General features: G+C 40.9%; 2 protein-coding genes across 4 annotated transcripts in view; both read right to left on the reverse strand.

Annotated features, from left to right (window-relative positions):
- Nucleotides 1-218: 218 nt before the first annotated feature.
- On the reverse strand, nucleotides 219-6,419 carry LOC136434771 (cyclic GMP-AMP synthase-like receptor 3). The gene is made up of 10 exons (XM_066427816.1): nucleotides 6,110-6,419; nucleotides 4,923-5,103; nucleotides 4,466-4,612; nucleotides 4,027-4,203; nucleotides 3,722-3,787; nucleotides 2,899-3,343; nucleotides 2,440-2,502; nucleotides 1,836-2,032; nucleotides 1,312-1,497; nucleotides 219-940 (listed from the first exon to the last, which is right to left on the reverse strand). The coding sequence occupies exons 2-10, from the start codon at nucleotides 4,994-4,996 to the stop codon at nucleotides 778-780; spliced, it is 1,518 nt and encodes a 505-aa protein (XP_066283913.1). The 5' UTR covers nucleotides 4,997-5,103; nucleotides 6,110-6,419; the 3' UTR covers nucleotides 219-777.
- A 229-nt stretch (nucleotides 6,420-6,648) lies between these two features.
- The window catches only part of LOC136434770 (trichohyalin-like), a 33,117-nt gene continuing 19,016 nt past the window's right edge, over nucleotides 6,649-20,749 (reverse strand). Inside the window, exons 31-46 of one of the 3 annotated variants that reach the window (XM_066427812.1) lie at nucleotides 20,315-20,496; nucleotides 19,668-19,807; nucleotides 19,000-19,156; nucleotides 18,371-18,516; nucleotides 17,628-17,763; nucleotides 16,824-16,922; nucleotides 16,015-16,059; nucleotides 15,149-15,222; nucleotides 14,465-14,650; nucleotides 13,924-14,034; nucleotides 13,050-13,196; nucleotides 12,603-12,707; nucleotides 11,880-12,028; nucleotides 11,067-11,151; nucleotides 10,337-10,387; nucleotides 6,649-8,118 (exon numbers count right to left, since the gene is read on the reverse strand). In XM_066427812.1, the coding sequence (XP_066283909.1) occupies nucleotides 7,927-8,118; nucleotides 10,337-10,387; nucleotides 11,067-11,151; nucleotides 11,880-12,028; nucleotides 12,603-12,707; nucleotides 13,050-13,196; nucleotides 13,924-14,034; nucleotides 14,465-14,650; nucleotides 15,149-15,222; nucleotides 16,015-16,059; nucleotides 16,824-16,922; nucleotides 17,628-17,763; nucleotides 18,371-18,516; nucleotides 19,000-19,156; nucleotides 19,668-19,807; nucleotides 20,315-20,496 (2,005 nt within the window). In that variant the 3' untranslated portion in view covers nucleotides 6,649-7,926. The remainder of the gene's footprint in view (nucleotides 8,119-10,336; nucleotides 10,388-11,066; nucleotides 11,152-11,879; nucleotides 12,029-12,602; nucleotides 12,708-13,049; nucleotides 13,197-13,923; nucleotides 14,035-14,464; nucleotides 14,651-15,148; nucleotides 15,223-16,014; nucleotides 16,060-16,823; nucleotides 16,923-17,627; nucleotides 17,764-18,370; nucleotides 18,517-18,999; nucleotides 19,157-19,667; nucleotides 19,808-20,314; nucleotides 20,497-20,749) is intronic. The other 2 variants (XM_066427813.1, XM_066427814.1) reach the window with 2 other exon arrangements.

Here is a 20,749-nt window from a genome sequence, read left to right on the forward strand (position 1 = left end):
TAAACTGTCTATCTAAAAAGAATTGCACTCACCGGTGTCCAGAAGATGAATGAATCCATATCCATAAAGTCATGTCAATGCGGCTTTATTAGACAACTTTGGATAGCTTTTCATTATAACTTGGCCGTGCTGTCGCCTCTGTATGCTCCAAAGTATAGTTCTGTGCGCTATTATCCCAACGAACAGAACACAATGACCAATCGGACGCATGGTTGAAAGTAACATTACTGAAGCGATACAACATTGTAAACAAAACTTAACTAGCTATGACAAATAGGTACATAAAATATGTACTTTTAGTGATGTTTGTCCATTACGCAGGTGACCTCAGCAATATGTATCAAATGCCTGGTATCCATTATGCGCACCTTTAAAATTACTTCTAATAATAACAATATTCTATCTTACAGATTATCCTATCGTTGAAATACTGTACGTCCTAAGATCAGCTCTTCTTTTTTTTTGTATACACTTGATGAAATTTCACAGAATTTCTGTTTAGAATGGCCGTAGTAATTGACTGGTTTTGTAACTTTTTAAAAGGCGTTTGTTTCTATTAATGGCGTTTAGTCAGAAAAAGTAACGACGATCCTTTTGTATCTCTACTCGACAATCAAGACGACCCGTCTCACTGACTAATATCATGTGGAAAATCTGATAAAATCTACACTACACACTATTCTCCTCAAAAATTCCAAAATTAAACGTCCTTCATTGAAAATTCACAGGGTTGGAATGATAGGTGGTATCTATTGGCGGAATACTCTGAACATTCTACTAGCGAACATAAAGTATTGTGTTCCTCTCAGATTCACTGTTGATAAGACGTCTGACGCGTCTGCGCATGTTCTCGATGGTCTCGTGACGGATTCCGTCCAACAGGTTCAGTTCAGGCAGGTAGAAGTGAGGCAGATATTCGTCGTACAGACACGACTCGATCCTGCGGAAATAAACACTGAGATGTCACACAGGTTGGAGTCGGCCCGAATATCGTCATTACACCATGGTTTCAGAGGGTTGGTTGGCTATATTGCTTAGTGAGTATAAAAGCACTTGGATCGCCTACCCCCCCCCCCCCCCCCAAACTGGCCATGGCATCCAAATTTTGACACACTAGTACTTGTCGTAGAATATCTGTGTGTTTTGGCAATTGGTAAAGGTTTTAAGAACTAAGCTTTTGAACTATTGCCAGTGAGTGTCAAACTTAAACTTGTTTTGCTTCGACGTCAGAAAAGCCCAACATTTGACACAAAGATTCGCAGTTTTGCATGTACATCAACTCTAGGCTAGTACGATTGAGAAATGGCTAACCTCCTCAGCAGATCTAAGAAACGCTCGCCCATCTTGCTGCTTGGCCATTGCTCCTCATCTTGACACATGCGCAGTAGGACTGTCTTCAGGTGAAAGGACGTGAACTTGTCCAGACCTGGTTCCATCCGGAAGATGCTCTTCAGGATACGGAGGCAATCCCGGCGGCACTCGTTGGCCCCGTCGATCCTGAATAAGCAGGAATTAAAGTGTTTTCAATGTACACGCACATAGCTCAGCCTGTGTGGGCTATGGTTATGATGTAACCAAAGTACATTTGAAAGTAGTCTTTAGGAAAGTCGAGAGGCATTTTGGCTTGAAAACCACTTAGCATTAAAGTTTGACCTCTGGATAATATAAGACGCGGTATACAAGAGTATGGTTTCTCCACGATGGTCTCGTGGTACTTATTAGACCATTAGCGTTATCAAGGTAACTTACTCCCGTACTTAGTGGAACCTTGGGCAGCAGACTTTCTCCACCAAGGCCGACAAAAGAATGATCTGTAAATACTCGTCACATCTGACCTTGCTATCATCCTTGTCTCGGTGACGGAGAAAGACTGTCTCCACAGCACGGCAGGATCACACGCCAGGGACCAGGGCGGAGGTTCGTCTGCGTACGGCTTGTACGGTTTGGCGACGTAGTACCTCTCCTGACTCAGCTGGACACACAGGACCAGGTCCACGTCTATGGACAGGCCGTTGCGTTCCTCTATATTCACCTTTCAGAGATGGGAAGTGAAATTTTAACAAGAGGCAAAAATAGTCTCCTTTTTATGTGGTAATCTGCCGCATGGTTGATTCACAGAAAGCAAGAAAAGTGTTGCGAAGTTGCAAAAGCTACACTGCTCTAACTGTTCTGCGCCAGCTTCAAGCTGTGTGATGTTACACTCTTTGCCCGTTTTCTGCCAGATGATTTCATCAAGATGTTGTTTGATGTTGAGTGAATTTTTATGCGAACTACGGTGACATATGTAAAATAATAACTGCGAAGGCTCGCCGGTCCAGCGGTTTTAGAAGTGGCAACAAGATCACCCAATGATTTTAAATTCAGCACAGACAGCTCAATAATTCTTTTTATGCGGTACAAGCAGTTATTGATCTGACAAAAAAAGGTAGGCTTGCTCACCATTACGGCTGGTCCGTGGCGAGAGACCGTCAGCGAAACAGGATCCCAGACTGAGACTGATGCCTGTGAAGTTTGATTTCATGTGAGGAAATCATAATATTACCTTAGACTCTACCAGTCTCCCCCGGTCAAATTGACCCTCTCTCCGTAGCCGACTCCCTTCAAACATTTGACTCTATTTGGCCAATTTCTACTATTTTCTCAGCGACCGGGGGAGACTGGTAGAGTCTAACGTTACCTTACAACGTAGCTATTGTAATTGTCTTTTTTTTAATAAACCACACAGTAAGTAATATGCTGCCTTGTTCGTGTAATAGACCTGTCAATTTTATCAAACATACACAATCTTGAAGCGTACGAACTTAATCTGAATGAAAATATGAATGTTGTGAAATAAAAGACAATAGAAGACACGTTTGGGAATAAATGCGTTAAGACATTAATGAGAGGTGGGCTAACCTTGTTGACCCCTTTCTGCACAAGTCCAGTGAACCAGTCGACCATCTTTTTCGGGGAGATGCTTTGCCTTTGGTGTGGATCAAGAAATCTAGAAAACCTGTCACTAAAAGGGCCGGTTCGTAGCCTTGCATAGCCGGGAGTCATCTCCTTGCTGTTGACCTCCTGTGATCCGTCAATCACAATCATGATGTCAAACTCATCAGGCTGACCAAACTTCGTGCCCTCGTACATGCTGCCCGTGTACTCTATCCGGCAGCGGTTAGCCCTTGGTGGCCTACCCGCATCAATTTGCTCCCTGACATTATCAACTATACCTCCAATGTAGATTTTAACCAACTCTTTTGCACGCTTTGTTTGTTCAACGTCGAGTTTAAGTTTCTTGTTGTGGTACATCTTCAACTGCTCTGTGAGTGACAAGTTATCAAACCTGTCAGGGACGACGGGGCTGAAATATAAAACTTGTATTAACATCTTAGCCAATTTCCATGTGGGCAGTCGCACACAGTGCAGATATATCTTACTGGCATTCAGATGTCGCCTGCCTATATTTAATACGTCACTACCACACTGACAACTTGTATGTCCAATATCAACACAGCTATTTCAGACCCCTAGGGAAGGGTGCGCACGTTGCGGGACATTCCGATTTAAAGCAGTCGGGCGGACGGAAATGGTAGTAACAGTCTGATAAGTCGACAGCCACTAATGTCAATCTCAGATCTTGAACAGTTACGGGTCACGTGGAGTGTTGGTTAGATCCAGGACAATACATCGATATAGTCACATGTTACTATGATTTGTAAAATATCATATAAACACTTACAGGCCTTGTTCTTTTGCACGCCTTGTTTGCAGTGACAAGTTATCAAACCTGTCAGGGACGACGGAGCTGAAATATAAAACTTTTATTAATATCTTAGCCAATTTCCATGTTGGCAGTCGCACGCAGTGCAGATATGTTTTGGAATGACATCCCGTGTTCGTGCGAGGCGTTATTTTACTTCTTACTTTGGCAGATGATTCACTCTCATACACAATTTCTTTAGGTTAGTATATTCAAACTGAACAGATAGAGAGAGCTACGTGAAAGTCTTCAAAACGGCGTGGAACAACCGTCTTCTTACGCACCTTTTTGGCACGACGTTGACACGTCTTCGAGGTTCGTCTTCATCTTCGCCCCCCTTCATCAGCTTATAGACCGACAGAGCGGCGACTCCAAGGGCACCAAGGGCGACTGCAGTGGTTAAAGTCCCTGCAAGACTTTCTGGTTCGGCGGCATCTTGATATCCATGGTGCCTATGCGAACTGAAATTCAATGCCACAGCAACCTTTTAAAAGCAATTCATTTAGCAGGCTTTGATTATTCCTCAAGTTGGTATATCTACACTGAGAAAGAGGCAGCTACGTGAGCGTTATTTTTACATAGCAAGGAACGAGTGTGTTTTAAGAAAAGATGAAAAGTATCACATTTATGAATAGTAACGCCTATATTCATCTTCTTATTGCTCTGAGAGCGTCAAATCCTTGAATCAATAAGAGACCAATGGACTGGGGTTTTTTTCAGTACCTTTCTTTCACGACGTTATCGTTGACACTACTTCGATATTCGTGGTCTTCCTTCGTCTGTCCTTCGGCTTTGGGCGTCCGAACTTCCTCCTTGGCCTGTGCATGCCTTCCAGGATCAGCACTGAACCTATCTTTATTTTCGTGTTGCCTGTAAGGATCAAAATTTACTATGATGGTATGGCAACTTTTTGAGAACAATTTTTTGCAAGCTAATGTTACAACAATGAAAGCATAACGCTTTCGACAATCCAAGCATAACGCTTTCGACAATCCAAGCAGAACGCTTTCGACAATCCAAGCAGAACGCTTTCGACAATCCAAGCAGAACGCTTTCTCCCTCGCAGAAGTAATGCAAAGTTGAGAAATTTACAATGGCATAGACAGGTGACCTGTACAAGCAAAACCATCCATAAAGGATCATACTGTAACGCATTTATAACTAGTAAATTCTAGGGTACCTCCTGTGTTCATCAGCATCATCGTTTCCTGTCCAACTCTTCCAAGCCTTGCTGGCCAAGTCAAGCCAAGCCATGACCCTACCACAAGTAAAACGCCGGGCAAAACGACTTCTAACGCCGGACTACAGCCACTCACTGAAGAACACTTGTTGCTGGCGGTTGGCTCTTTGACTCTGTTTTACTGAAAGGAAGGTACACAAAGTGAGCTTATTGTGCGCATCTTACTGGTATTCAGATCGCCTGGCTATAGTTACGCCACTACCTCAACTTGTATATACAATATCAAAACAGCTATTTCAGACCCCTAGGAAAGGGCAAAGGGGAAGGGTGCGGGACATTCCGATTTAAAACAGTCGGGCGGGCGAAATGGTGTATCAGTCATTGTAGTATAACTCCAACTGAAAAGAAACTTGACTCTAGCATTGCTGGGTACTGCATGAACTTGAAGATTTGAATGGTCTAGGTTGACTTTTCGATCGTAAAAAATTGACGTTTAGGCTCCTGCGCAGGCCTTCTGGCGGCTGGCGTCTTTCTTTGACTTTTTTGGGGTCCGATTTGCGTTGTTTTCTGATCGCTCATGTTTTCTAGTATGGCCAAGCTTGTACTTGTACGCCAAATTATTGGGTTGACGTACAGATCAAACTTGGCCATATTAGAACACGTGAGCGATCAGAAAACAACGCAAATCGGACCAAAAAAGCCATAGAAAACCGCCAGCCACCCTGAAGGTCTGCGCAAAAGGCTAAGGAATGTTACTCTCTTTCTAGAAACGTTATCTCCAAGCAGATCTATCGGTGGTAAAGACAGTATAAGTTTGCCCTTTGAATACTGTCTATGTCACCAATAGACCGGAAACGTACCTGTGTTGACTCATGTGGGCGTGTCGTGTGCTTTCAAGTGTAACAACTATTTGATCTGCAACTACATATAACAGTTGTATAAGGGAAATACCGAAGCAAACTACATGTAAAATGGTGAGAAAATTCTCCTTTTTTCGAACATGAGACATTTTATAACGAAGGAATACGTATAGTTTATCCAGTCGCTGGCTAAGACTAATGTCAATCTCAGATCTTGAACAGCTCCCGGTCACATGGATTTTCATTCAGTTCAAATCTAGGGCAATACAAAGGGGGTAACGTTACAGACACATGTTACTACGATTGTAAAATATCATCAACACTTACAGGCCTTGTTCAAGATCCCACTCTAGCTGGGCCTCTGCTCAGGGTGGTTGCTTGTTATTTAGCAACTCACGATTGCTCCCTGTCTACTGTATAAAGTGTTACTACTAAGTGACCTATTTAAAGTACGTCATGAAGGTGAGTGGCGTGCAAGGGGGCATGGGAAGTTCTGCTCAGCATGGTCGTCCATCCACTTTTACCCAATCTCCAAGCAGATGTTGGGTTGGACGATCGTAAAATTTTCACTGGCTGTCAAGATTGGCACATGTTGAACCTTGACCTTGCGATCTACCATTTTAACATCTGCTTGAAAACTATATCAGAAATTGTACCAGACAAATTTGGATGCCGATATTTAAGAATTGCAAAATATTGAATGATGATGTACAGCAACAGGAAATATGGTTTACTTAGTATATCGCAGTGCTGCATTGTCTGGAAACAATTGTATACTACTACTAAAACGGAGATCAGTTAGTCATTTACATATAGTTACCAACAACTCTTGCAAGACTTAAAAATAAATCACTGACCTGGAAATCTACAAATGTGACTTTTTTATTGTGCAAAATGCAACACATTGTGAAAATTCGAAAGTGTAAGGCAAAACCACCAAAAGTATACAATCATTTCAAGGCCTCAATTCTTTGATATTGAAACAATTCTTGCAGAATATAGACATTTTTACATCCTGAACCATTTTTATGAGTACCTGCTCTTTCCATCCATTCATATACAAATAGTGAGGACTGCGTACATTTCCTTCAGAGTAATTTTCTATGTTAAAAAAAATGACGTGTGTAGATCACTTGGATTTGAAACGTTACATCTTCAGTAGCTGAATAAGGCATTTTCAGGCGACACAAACAGAATATGATACTTTCACATCAAGTGTCTGTCCAACAGTCTGGATAATGTCCCTGTTTCAGGGGAACGATATGCTTCTGAAGTGTGAGAGCTAGGTTCTGCAAAGGACCACCTCTCTATGTTTCTGTCATAATTTTCACTACAGTAAGTGTAAACTTTTGTGGTGGTTTTGTTTTGGCAGTTACCTCTCCACCACAAATTCCTGTACACCTTGAAGAAGTGTTTCCAACATATTACAAATGTATACAGAATGGTTTCGACAGCGAACTCAAAACACAGCAAAAACCTCATTTTCCCTCCTACCTCAAAATAAAACCACAGCAAAAGTTAATGTATTTATAGTATTAAAAAACTTGACCAGCCTCTTCTATTTCTGGAATTGCATAGATCTAGTTAATACAGGTGTTGCATCACTGTCCTTTAAAAGTTCTAATTCTTGTGCATTTCATCTGTACATGATTCTATAGTCTAATCTAGTAGAACATATAAAAGATAGATATTTATATATCAAAGCAATAAATCAACAGGCACAGCGGTAAAATGCTAATACATCATCTTCTTCCATCAACATTTGATACATACATGTATATTATCAATCTATTCATTCCAGTTGTAAGTGGTTTCCATATTTCAGTATGCAGCTCTCTTATTGCAAAAGCATTTGACTTTGTTTTTGGGCAGCAGTTCTTTGCACATATTTGTTTTGATAACTTGTCACATGGTCTTGTGAATAGAAATATCTTGAATCTGAACACCTTATATTGCATATCTTAGTTTAAATCTGCCGTGCCAATATCAATCTACATTAATCTCTTGATTTAATCAAAACCAATAAAAGCACTCTACCATTACTGTAATTCATAGTGGAAAAATGATGTTATTGTGGACTGCCACACTGGTTTAACAGTTATGTACAACAATCCTTCAAGGCACTTAATTGCTCCTTTTCATCCTTACTCATGTGTCCCTTCTTGGGTCCTCTTCCTCTCCTTCCTTTTCTCAAAGCGTTCCTTCATCAACTTTCGCTTCTCCTCGTCCGTCATCCTGCCCCGCGTTTTGGGCCTGACCTGTTCACTGGCAGATACCCCTTCCTCCGCACCGCTGTTCACAGAGTCGCTGTCTGCGCTGTCATCCAGGGCAAAGGCCTGTTGGGGAAACAAGCACAAGTCAGACTTCCACACTGATGTGATGAGGCCACACCAATTTGATTTGTTGCTTCTCAGATTTTAAAAGATGGAAGATCAACATGAAAACAGTTATTTAGCTTCTGTAAGTGAATACAGGCATGTTCATGTTTTCCTCCTCTGTTTTCACAATATCTTCTTTTTAAGAATAACTTGATGTCCAACAACCGAGGAAACAAATTGTCATTGCACCCTAGGACCACCACATCAAAAATCGTGAATTTAAGAGATCTATTATACATCATCAGTAATCCCAGAGGTTGATATCCAGGTGTTCAAGACATTCTTTAGAAGGCCTCGGAATTATGAGAGTCAACAAAGTCGTAAGGAGGACCGAAAAATGTAATGAGAAGGATGATGTAGTCATGGGTGATGTAGTTATGTGGACAAGTTGTCAAGTCACAATGTCATGTATAGAATGAGTTTAAGAAAAGTTTAGGTAAGTTTAAGAAAATAGTATATTTTCCGGACATTTGTGACTATAGATGTTCAAAATTATAGTGTAAAAGATACTTCCTGATATTGAATTAAACTAAGCCGAAAAAAGGCAAAAGCAAACTGGAAATCAATCAACTAACCAAACAAACTAGCAAACAAACAAGCAAAGAAAACAAAAAAAAACAAACACTTCATAAAACTAAATGACAAACTTGCCAAGCAACAAAACAATCCAAGATCAAGCAATAAACATAATTGCTTAATTAGAAATGAAACTAAATTTAGGCAGAAACAATGCCAGTCATACTCATATGATGATAAGTAAGGAAATCAACCTTACATGTAAATCAGAGGCAAAGCAAAAAATTAAATGCTGTAAAATTGTCCATGCTTCAATCTAATTCAATGCCTTTATTAGGAAATCCAATAGTAGCAATCATGTTCATTGACATAATAAGTGAAGACTTAATGTGTTTCTTTTATTTCATAACAAGTTTTATATGATTACAATGGTTGAACCTCAGACTGAGGACGAATCATGGAGCTTAAAATGATTATTAAAAGTTGTCATCATTGAATTACAGTATCACCAGGATGCTAAATGTGGTTTGAAACTGTTTCTCGAAACGTTTTAGAACATACGGTGACAGTGATGTGATGTTATCAATGATTTTGAATGTGAACAGCAAGAAATGTTGGCATCAAGAACACTTAAGACACACAGGAGAACTATTCAAGAAGGAAGTTGGTAAAACCAAGGCACACAGCACACTGAGCACCTTCAGAACACCACAGAAAGTCTGGCTCAAGAGTTAGAAGCGCCTTCCTGCACCTTACAACAGACACCAACAGAAACAGTTAGCATCCACTCACCAGTGACAGTGACAGCACATACAGTCAAACTTGCCTAAAAAGACCACTCAGGGGACACATAAGATTTGGTCTATGTGGACAGGTGGTCATTATAGACTTCATGTTTGTGTCAATGGAAAGAATTATCCAAGGTAACAACAACAAAAAGTGTCACATTGGCCAGGTGGTCCTTATAATTATGCAGTAGAGGTGGTTGTCTGTACAGGTTTGACTGTATAGCAATGATAAGGTGGTTGTTATATATAGGTGGTCACTTGTACAGGTTTGACTGTGTGTGACAAGAGCACCAAACATAGCAAAACAGATATTGTGCTGTTAATGGCAGAAAATGTGTCCAGATTATGACATCGAGAGTCAACCATGTCATCAGTTACCGCATGAGGGGTTGGTGGTCTCTTACTGACATCCTTATATGCTTTAGGAAATGCATCTTGTAGCTTGTAAATACAAAGGACCAAGGATAGGTTTAGTTGCAACAGGCTCTGAACAACACGGTTAAGAAGTGAGTTAGTAAGTAGTCAGTTACATAATGTACAGGTCTGGAGAAGAACAGAGATGCTGAGAAAGCATTTCAGTATGTTTTCAATCTCACAATGTACTACTGTATCTCTATTGTATCTAAATCAGAATCATGACTTAAGAAAATATTTCAATCTACTGTTCGAGTATATTTTCAGTGAGTGACTATAAATATTCGAAATGAGGGTAAGAAAACAACACTTGCTAATATTGAAGCAAAATACAAAGGACCAAGTCTGGTTTAGTTGCAACAGGCTTTGAAAAAGGTTAACAAGTAAAAATGGTACACAGGAGAAGAATAGATGTTGAAAACACAGCATTTCAGTATGTTCTCAAACACACAATGTACCACTGTGTCTGTATCAGAATCCACTGAAGAAAGCCGTAACAGAGACGTTACCTGAAGAGAAAAATCATACAAATGTACTGCTATCATCATAACTGATTATCTTGATCAAAAAATCTTTCGATCCACTGTTAAGTCACCTGTTAATGAATTATAGATAAGGTGATGTGACAGAAGACAGTTGTAGATCCACTAGGGCTGTCTCCAGTCTTTTATCTTAGTTCATCACACTCATTGTTGGAAGGCAAATTGACCACAAATAATGGTTGGGATGTTGAAAAGGAAAATCTTATTCGATTGGAATCTGGGAGACAATGTTCGGAATTTTCATTGTTAAATCTGTCACTTTAAGCTCACAGAAATTTTTTTTTTTCAAATTCAATCTTTTGTCCATCCCAACAAGCAGATTTCCCTCCTGGAATGAAGGGATGGGTCCTAGAGACAGCCCTGGGATCCACTCATTCCTTGACAAAGAGTGGAGTTGCACAGTTGAACATTTAGGCAAGTTACACTCTTCAAATGACTCTGTATAATACATGCCTTTGGGCTTTCACTACTTTCACAGAATGAAAAGAATGGCTCAGGCTAGTCAAGTAAGATTGTAAAATGTGACCTGTAAGGAAAAACTATAAAATTGTGTTATTTTTACCTGCTTTCAAAGCAATGTATTTTGATGTACAAAATGTATAATATTTTCCATCGAATGTTAAGAAAGTGATTTGTAAAAACTTACACTTTTCATGCCTTTCTTCACATCTTCCTCATCCGTGCGGAACTTCCGCATCATTTCCTCGGCGGCGCGGTTCATCTTCTCATCCCTGGAGAAGGAAAAGCAACAAGGAAAACTTTCAGAATGGACAAACTAAACACAAACTAGAGGGCCCAAACTAATGTCCCTTCTTCCCAACTACAAGAGCTATCCAGGAACCATAAATCATGACCACAGCATGTCCAGAACACGAGATATCAAAAGCAGAAGTTCCACTGCAGCACCATAGAAAGCCACTAGGGAATCCATAATCTTATTATTTATTCTTTTTGCCAACCCCTACCAACACACCAATATATCATCAAGATCCTCCCATGACTTCAAGATTTATGCTGTCCACAAACAAACAAACAAACAAACAAACAAACAGACACACTCACCCGAAAACATAACCTTTTTGACAAATGTAACAATGTGACAAAAAGCCTACATACAGAACTACATCAGAATGGAACAGCCCACCACATGAGCCACAAACTATGCCAGCACATGAGAAACTTGAGACACAAGTACAATTCCAAAACGCAAATGTTGAAGCACAGTTTTTTGTCTATTGTCAGTGACTGACTACTTTCATCAGTGACTGACAAAAGACAGTGGATGACTGTTTCCAAACTTTATCCAGTTGCTTGAGTAACAGTTACTGTTACCTTGCATATCTTATTACCTGGCTAACCTTCGTCTACCTCCAATCTATGTATTGTTTAAGTATTGTATCTTTTCCTCTCCTGGAAGAGTAGCAGTCATTTGACAGTTAAAGGAAACACCAATAAACACCTGGACAGCTGTTGCACGTCCTGCGTGGTCAACATCTCCTCGAACTTGGCCTGGCTGGCCCGCTGCCGCGCCTTGATCGTCATGGTGCGCTCGTACTTGACTTTCTGTATGCGCTCCTTCACGATCGTCATCTGGCGCTCACGGTCCTCCTGAAAATGAAAAATGAATTTTAAAAAGGAGATTGTTCAGATAGTTCTGAGGACTATAACTGTAAACCTTCATTGATTTAAAAGAAAGTGACATGATCTTGAACCAGCTCACTGAAGACCTACTCTTCCACTAGTAACAGAGAAGACAGATGCTATGTACAGTATTTACAGATTTGTTGTACAGGGAAAATTCCCCAAGCTCTTTTCAACAAGTGCAACAAACAGTGGACCACGCTTTAAAGTCCCGTCCTAAGGACTGCGACTCTTTCAAATAGCATGCATGTCGGGATTCAAAGTCCCAACCTATTGGTCCAGGGGTAGGGTCCCTAACCACTGGAGTACGCATGCTACCAATCCATTGTGCAATATCCTTGATCTCCAAGTAGATGAATCATTCGGCTTGTTTGCATTTTCAATTATTTTGTACATCTATCAACTAGCATGCACTTTTTACTAGACACCATGTAAATTTTAGATTAACCACCAGTTTTTGTGCTCTCTGTCAATAGAGAGATTGTCACTTTTTGTAGATCACAGACTGATTGTGGATTTTTGAGAGAAGAAGGATTCTTACGTGTTGTGTCTTCTCTAAGATGGTCTTCTGTCTCTCTCCCAGAGTGAAGACCTCCTGCGCAGCACTGACTCTTGTCCTTTTGCGCTGTTCCAGCTTGGCTTGGACCTACACAAAAACAGTCATCCAATCAATAAACAACTCAAGAGTACAAAGAGGTATTGCAAAATTTCCTATACAAAGCTATAGCACGCAATGGAATTGAAATACATAAAGGATAGGTTATCTTCAACCTCCACTTAATAAAAAACTATTTCCATACAGTTTGGGAGAGGCTTACACAGCATGATAATTCACATAGCACCATAGTTTGGCTATTGAATTTTAACAATGACATTGCAAACTAGTCTGTGATATAACTATTTTTTTGGGGTGGTTTTGTCATTTATTTACAACAAAGGTCTGTTTTATCCATGTATCTAGAGGATAGGTGTACAACAAAGCCAGTACCTGTAAAGATATACGTTCTTTGTCCCTCTGTAGTTTCTTGTCAGCTTTGTCCTTGTCTGACCTCAGTGACTCCAGAATCTCATCCTGTTTCTCCTTGGACAAGTCCACGTTGATAACAGTCTTCTCACGCTTCATGGAGAATCCAGGCTGGGGTAGGAAAAATAAGTTCCTCATTATAATTTTTCTAAACGTGTTCGATCAATGTAAGGCCACAGGGACCACTTCTGGACACTGAACTAGTTAACACTCACTGAAGCAGTATCTCCTCTCCCTAAGTCAGAAACATTCAGATTTAGACAAGCTTGACTAACTGGCCCAATAGGAGAAGCAGGGGTTATGAAGGCTGCTCAGGACATTTCCTACCCCCATTTCCTGCACAATAATCTCAATGTGCAAAAAAATCACGTGTCCACAGCACTTGGCTCAGATAGATGATGAAGACCGAGAGAAGACCGAGAGATTCGGTCGAAAATTCCGCTGAGTAGAATTCTTTGAGCAGGAGAACAGTTTATTTCTCATTCTGTAATTTACCAACTCAGATGAACTTCCGCGCTAATAATCTCAATGGACCAGTTTGAAAACAAGCCCTCCTCCCTCTCAAGCCCAACAAGATAAATCAATGTAAAAATATAGTGGGTATACTAGATAAAGTGATGAAGATATGAATGCTTGATGTTTCCTCACAAAATCATGATTTATGATTACTGTTATGTAATTTAAGTACCAATTTTCATATTTTCTCTGGGCTCTCTTGGAGACTCAACAAGGTCTAATGTTGAAGGTGCTACCCAGATGGTTTGAAGATTAAATAAATTATGTTGTTTGAAAAAAAATCTAAAACAGTAGGCAAAAACAAAACTTCTGTAACACATACAGGTAAGGCTCCCTTCTCAGATTTCTTCCTCTTCTGGTCCTCCTCCTCTTTCTTCTTGGCCTCTGCTGCGAGCCTCCTTGCCTCTCGCCTGGCCGCAAGTCTTTCTTGCAGCTGAAAAACAGCAAGAAACACTAAGAGGTCAGAAAAACAGTCACAGGCTTTGAATTTCCTGTCTCATTATCAGTTATCTTTATTTCTTATATAGCCAAGCTGTTCAAAATATTCAGTAACAAAGATCTAGATCTGTCCTTGGTGCTGAAAATCAAGCTACTTTCATTCCCAGTTGTGCAAAGGTGTTGTGAGAATCAACTATTCAATTTCTCTTATCAGATTATTCAGATTGACCAGATGCCTCTAGGTCAAATGTGGCCACAGTCTTCAACTGTGACCTGTTTGACAGTAATTTTGCCCCTTAGGAAGCCAAATAATGCCCCATTTAAACTTAAGCTACACACCATCCCCCCACTTGGTTACTCTGCTACCTCACAACGCTCTCCATTGAAATTGTTTCCCCTGCTATGACAAATAGTAGCCTCCCTACCTTGTCTCCGTGTTTGGCCTTGTCAGCCTCGGCCATCTGGCTGAGCTGGGCAGCCTGCTGCGAGGCGCGCTGGATCATGGCCGCCGCCATGTCCTCCTCGTACATCTGGTTCTCCCGTTTCGCCTTCCGCGCTGCAAGACGCTTCTTCAGCTGGGCTCGCTGACGGGCCATGTCGGAAGACAGCGCCTGAAAAAATTTTTTTTTTTTAAAACAGCTTTATTCATAAAAAACATACATGACAATTTTCACAAACAAGTATATTACGATACATAGTACAATCTAAATCTGCAACAAAACACATATGCACAATTTTTTGTTTACAAAATTCAATAGCAGAGTTTGTGTCTTCTATACATATTGAACTGAGCCCCATTTGGGCACGAAGCATTTTTCAATGATGTATTGTTCCATTTAGAAGGATATTTTGGTCCAAAGTTATCAGATGGAATGTTGACTACTAGAATCTAATTGCTTTTTGACTACTTGGTACATCAGACAGCTATTTTTACTGTCTTTCTTTTAGCTTTCGATATTGACAACTCTTCCATTTTTATCCCTTTTCTTTTAAAGAAGAACAATTTTTTCAGGATTCTGGTCTGACCGTCATATTTCAAACACAGTTATAGTTTTAATAGATGAAACAGAAACCAAGGTACATGTAGCAAGACAGCTTTCTTTCCTCACCTCCCTCTTTGCCTTGTACTGCTTCTCTAGTTCAGCCATGGCTTCCTCCACATCAATATCCTCACCCAGTTGCCCTGTAGGAAGGTAAGCATCCATGAATAGTTTCATCAGGTTGGTAAGTCACTGAATTAAAAAGACTCTTTGTACACAACCAACTGTTTTATCCCACCAATGTTTCAGTGACCGTCTGTCATCTTTCTCAGGGCAACTCTGACTGCCCTGAAGAAGGTGACAGATAGTTGTCGAAACACCGGATAAAACAGTTGGTTGTGTACGAAGAGTCTTTTTATTTAGGAGGGTAAGCAGCTTGTCATCAGACCTCTCTCAATTGCAAGTACATGTATGTAGAAGTTGACCCAGTAGTTTGATTTCAAAGACAAACATAACTGTGGATTTCACAGCACACGTCTGTGCAATTTATGCGGATAAAACAAACTTAAGTCCAACAAGCTTTCGTCAGGAACACTGGTGGATGTCTGGGTTGTTTTGTGGTTAGAATCAGAGTGACCAAGCTGCACCTAGGATTGATGTGATGAGAAGAAATTTGTATTTTCCTAGAACCATTGTAGAGTAGAATTCATTATCAAGTACACTGTAGGGGCATCTTTGCTGGACATGTACAGCTTTAAAGAAAGTTAGTGCAGAAAGTAAGGTGTGACAGGTCGTTCGGTGTAATATAACCAGCTGCTGCCGCGCTGCGTGCCTGCAAAGCTGGTGTGTTATGCCGAAGGGTGGTGATACCGGACATGCAGAATCGGGAGCAGAAAACAAAACATGTGCACCACGATATAACAGTGGAATGATCAACAAGAAGTCTTGGCCGAAGCGATATCATCAATGAATGCAAAATCCCACTTGCTACTTACAAATCCGGGGGGTGTTGTTAAATGAAGGGGAATTAAGGGGTGAGTCTGAAAAGATGGTCAAGTATAAATATGATGTGTTATTTTTTACTCAAGAAATTCATTATATGTCTTGCGATTGCTCTGTGTGTTTTTTTTTTTTACTACATACATATAAGAAAAATCTTCAAGTCCACCACATCTTTGTTAGTGCTTGAGAATCAAATCACAACAATGTTCATTCATGCACATAATACGATACTACACCAAATGCTCTGCTCCACGAGTAAGGACACTCTCCAAAACTTTACATCATTTTCCATCACGACATGTTTTAACCTTCAGCCTGCTAAGGTAGCCGTTTGGCACCAAATTTGTACTGACTACAGTAGTGCTGTGTACCGGTACTGTACCGTAAAAATTGATTCAGTACAGGTCCAAAATACCGGATCATGAAGTACCGGTACTGTACCAATATAAATTTACACCAAGTATGTTCTTATTTTGTGACTGATCTCCTGACCTCATGCAACACCAAAAGTGACCAAAGTGATACCTTGGAACAGCGTAACTAAAATACAACAAATCATTCAGTCAGGCCGGGAGTTTTGATAGCAAGGCCAAGGGAGTTTGGCGGTAGGAAACTTTGTTATGTTCTTTGAATAAAGATTGATACCGACAAGATGAAAACAGTTTATGTTTTTATCATGGAAGAAGTTCAGAAAAACTCATGTTAAATTTTTCAAATTGTACAGGTACAGGTACCTGATGTTATGTTTAGGTACGCAGCACTAGAATACAGGGTCAGGCAGCAGGGAGAGGGTTGAACTAACCTTTCTTGATGAGCTCCTGTTTCTGCTGCTCCAGTTCATCGTCCAGGTCCTGCAGTTGTTTCTCCTCCTGGCCGCTGATGGCCTTCTCCTCTCGACTTCCTGGAACGGTAAGGTGGTCTTGCGGTTAGGGTTGTTCACTTAGAATCTAAAGGTGCTGGGTTCGAATCCCTAGCAGGCGCCAGTGTTGTGCCCTTGGAAAAGGCGCTTTACACCTATTTCCTCACTCGAAAATGAGCATTTAGCTTCAGCTATGGACGTCCTCTTAGATGGAACCAAGGTGGTAAGGTGGTATCATGGTTAGGGTTGCTGACTTAGAATCTAAAGGTGCTGGGTTCGAATCCCTAGCAGGACCCATGTTGTGCTATTGGGGAAACCCAAACTATTTCCTCACTCAACTCCGGTGAAAATGAGTATTTAGCTTCTGTTATGGACATCCTCTTAGATGGGGCCAAGGTGGTCTTGTGGTTAGGGTTGTTGACTTAGAATCTAAAGGTTCTAGCCTCCTGATGTTGTGCCATTACTTTACACCTATTTCGTCACTCAACTCAGGTGAAAATAAGCACCTAGCTTCAGTTATGGACATCCTCTTGGATGGGACATAAAGCCGGAGGCCCCTTGTTTGAGGAAAGCCACATCTTGAGCACGATAAAGATCCCAAGATTGCTTATCGCTAAGAGGTCCACCCAGTGTGATTGGATTAGATGAATCTGCCTAGATATGTAGCTTGGATATTCTGGATATTAGACAGTGTGTTACGCCATGAGACCGTTTGTCGGGACATGCAATACAAACAAACAAACAGACCTGTGCTGTCTGTAGTGCCGGGCCTGTCCTGCGCATCCTTTGTTAGTCCCAGAACTACGGCAGCCAGGTTGTCCAGCCAACCCTCCCGACGTGCTCTACGTTGATCGTCCTTCAAGCTCTTTAACAGGTCCTCTTCCTACAAAATAACAACGATACAGAAACTAAAAGATCGCACTGATCATTTGCTGTGAGGATATCATTATAGATTTGTTTCAAAAATGGGTTTTTGATACAAAGGTAAGATATTACCATCGAAGGAAGGCCCATTCAATCTCACTTGTTACATTTTGCTTGAAGAGTAGTAGTTAAAACTGACATACAAGATAAAAACAGTTTAAAACAATAGAAGAAGAAGATTGTGAGAAAGAAAGTCCTACAGCATCCGCTTCTATCTAAAAAAAAAGTCCCTTTGATATGCTGATACTAGCAAGTCATGGTGCAATAACAAGTGGGCATCTGGTGATGCTGCAACCTCTTGATACATAAGACTACCTGAAACCAAACTCACCAGTGAACCAAACAGCACAGAGTTGAGCATGTTCCCCTCCGTCCCTTGTTATCTTCGCGAAGAAGGTTATGTTTTCGGTAGCATTTGTATGTAACATTTGCATGTACACTGTATGTGTTTATTTAGCATGTATGTTTGGGGTGTGGGTAGGTCTCGATGAGACCTTGAAATGATTAGATTTTGGGCAACCTAGCAATTGCTGCAGATGTGATAAGGCAAGCTGGAACAAACTTACCAGTGAACCAGACAGTACAGAGTTGAGAGCGTTCCCCTCTGCCTCTTGTTTCTGCTGCAGTTCTGCCAGGAGCAGTACGGCGGCCTCGGCTGTGACCTCCTCTGGTGTCTTACCTTCCAACTGGGGAGTCAGCTCTCTGCATTTACCTGGATGAAATAAACGCTTAAACTTTAAAGTTCAAACATAAACAAAGAAGTTTGCTACGATACTGTTAATCATACAAAATGAGCAAATATATGATGTAAATTGCAAAAAAATAACGGAAAACAAATACTAATGTTGTTGAATGCCAAAGTAAATTCCAAAGTCAAAGATGATGTGAAAGAACAGAAATGAAAAATGTATTGCTTGATATACCATGCTTTGTGTGTTAAGTCGTTTGTTCAACCTTCTCTGACCACTTGGCTTTCAAAATGACAACTTTTCTTTTTGCACAACTTTTTCATTTATTTACACGCTCACATCAGTTTCGAAGGACCCACCTAAAAGAGGATGTCATCCAAATAATCAAATCAGTAGCCGAAACCTTGGTCACTGATGTCACATCACTGACAACTGTTAGTCATAACACGTCAAATATTGATACTGTACAAGCATGTAGCGTTAATCTTGATTGCATGAACTCTGACCTTCCATGGCAATGAGAACGGCCTGTCCCAGGAAGTGGTTCTGCTCGCTCTGGACCTTGGCTCGTTCCGAGACGTCAGTGACCTCCTCGCCTTCCGCCACCTTCTGTCGCCACGCTTGGCGCTGCTGGCGCAGGCTCTCCAAATTACTCGTCAGTTCCTGATGAAGAGAAACATGGGTGACTACATGAAAACAGTTTCTGTCCTTGGTGCTGAATAAGTTTTAAAAACATGACTGTCACGTTGTTGTTGTAGCACATAGGGCAACAACTTTCCTTGCTTTTTCAGTAGCAGGGTATACTTTTACAGGTAGGAGTTGCTAGCCCTTCTCCTTTAATGTGCTTGAGGCACCTCCTCGAACATTTTACATCCCTTCCAAAAGATGGGTGCAGCCCTAACCGAGATGCCCTTCCCAGGATCGAACCGGGGTCTCCCAGTTACCAACTCTGAGGCTGCTGCCAGTTGAGCTAGTGACATACATGTCGCAGACTTTCCAAATTGCTCCTGATTAATGAAGGACATGTTAACATGAGAACAAGGCTTGTCCTTGGTACTGAATTAGGAAGCGATGCTGCTGATGATGACAGGAAATTAAAAGTATGCTGCAGATAGGATCTGACAATAACTAAAACTATGTAAATCATGAAAATCAACCACTGATTGTTACTGACCTCGTCAGCCATCTTGTTGACCTCTGCCCTGCCCGCCTGATTACCCTCGGCTGCCTGTACCAGCTGCATCAGGACGTCTCTCTCTGCACTGTGCTTCTTCTCCAGCTCTGACAGCACTGCCACCTGCAGCCCTACTGCACCTGTGTCACACACAGTGTGTACATTTGTATATCAACAACTAGGATGTAAATCAATGCACAGTCCAAATTGCTCTTAAAGACCACTCAGGGGACTGAGAAAAATCTGGTCTTCGTGGACAGGTGGTCACTTAAGTTATAATTCTTAATGTTCATGGACTGAGGGTGATATCATACCCACCTGAAAAAACACACATTTCAATGCAAAATGCGGCAGAATTTGAGACAGTATTGAGTCCTCAAACAAAAAAGTTGTAGCAACATTGATTCCAACCTCTGAATCCGGTATTCAAATTTTCGACAGCGGTGCAACTGGCACGCTCCAAATACATTCTAAATATGCTATGGAAGCCTGTGTGATAAAAGTGGAACCCTGTGTGAAAACCAAAGTCATCGCCCGGTCCGGAACACCCGTATCAAACATTTTTGCGGCCCAGGTATGACATAAAAACTGTTATCAGTCTCTGTAAGCCTATTTTGTGTAATCTAAGTTTAAGATGTCCTTCTTACCCTCATCTGTCATCTTGCTCCTCTCCTCTTCCTCCTCCAATCTCTGGTCCTCCTCTTCCTGCCGAAGACGTTCCTCCAGAGCCTCCCTATTGGTCAGGTCTGCTTGCTCCTGTTTCTTCTTCTTGCGAGCAGCCAGTCTCTCCTGGGCAAGCTGCTTCTGGCGCTCTCTGTCTTTCTCCACGCTAGAGCAAAACAAAATTATGATATTCCCTTGTGTATATCAACGACAATGTAAATCTTAAAGAACATCTTAATATTTATAAGAGTAATTTTGGAACCTATTACTATATAGTATTAGAATTCCTGTCACTATATGTATTTTACTACTACAAAATGAACTTTAATTCATATTTCTATGACTGTACTTAGCGCAACAGGGTATGACTATAAAATAAAGGTTATCATCATTATAGACAGTAATTAAATGTGTTCAAG

Source organism: Branchiostoma lanceolatum, chromosome 5, assembly GCF_035083965.1.
Source record: "Branchiostoma lanceolatum isolate klBraLanc5 chromosome 5, klBraLanc5.hap2, whole genome shotgun sequence".
Classification (NCBI taxonomy): Eukaryota; Metazoa; Chordata; class Leptocardii; order Amphioxiformes; family Branchiostomatidae; genus Branchiostoma; species Branchiostoma lanceolatum.

Coding starts and splice junctions, on each gene's coding strand:
- LOC136434771 (XM_066427816.1), bottom strand. CDS start 4,996: ATGGCTTGGCTTGACTTGGCCAGCAAGGCTTGGAAGAGTTGGACAGGA. Junction 4,613..4,922: donor GATGCTGATGAACACAGGAG/GTACCCTAGAAT, acceptor TGATCCTTACAG/GCAACACGAAAATAAAGATA. Junction 941..1,311: donor TTCTTAGATCTGCTGAGGAG/GTTAGCCATTTC, acceptor TTATTTCCGCAG/GATCGAGTCGTGTCTGTACG.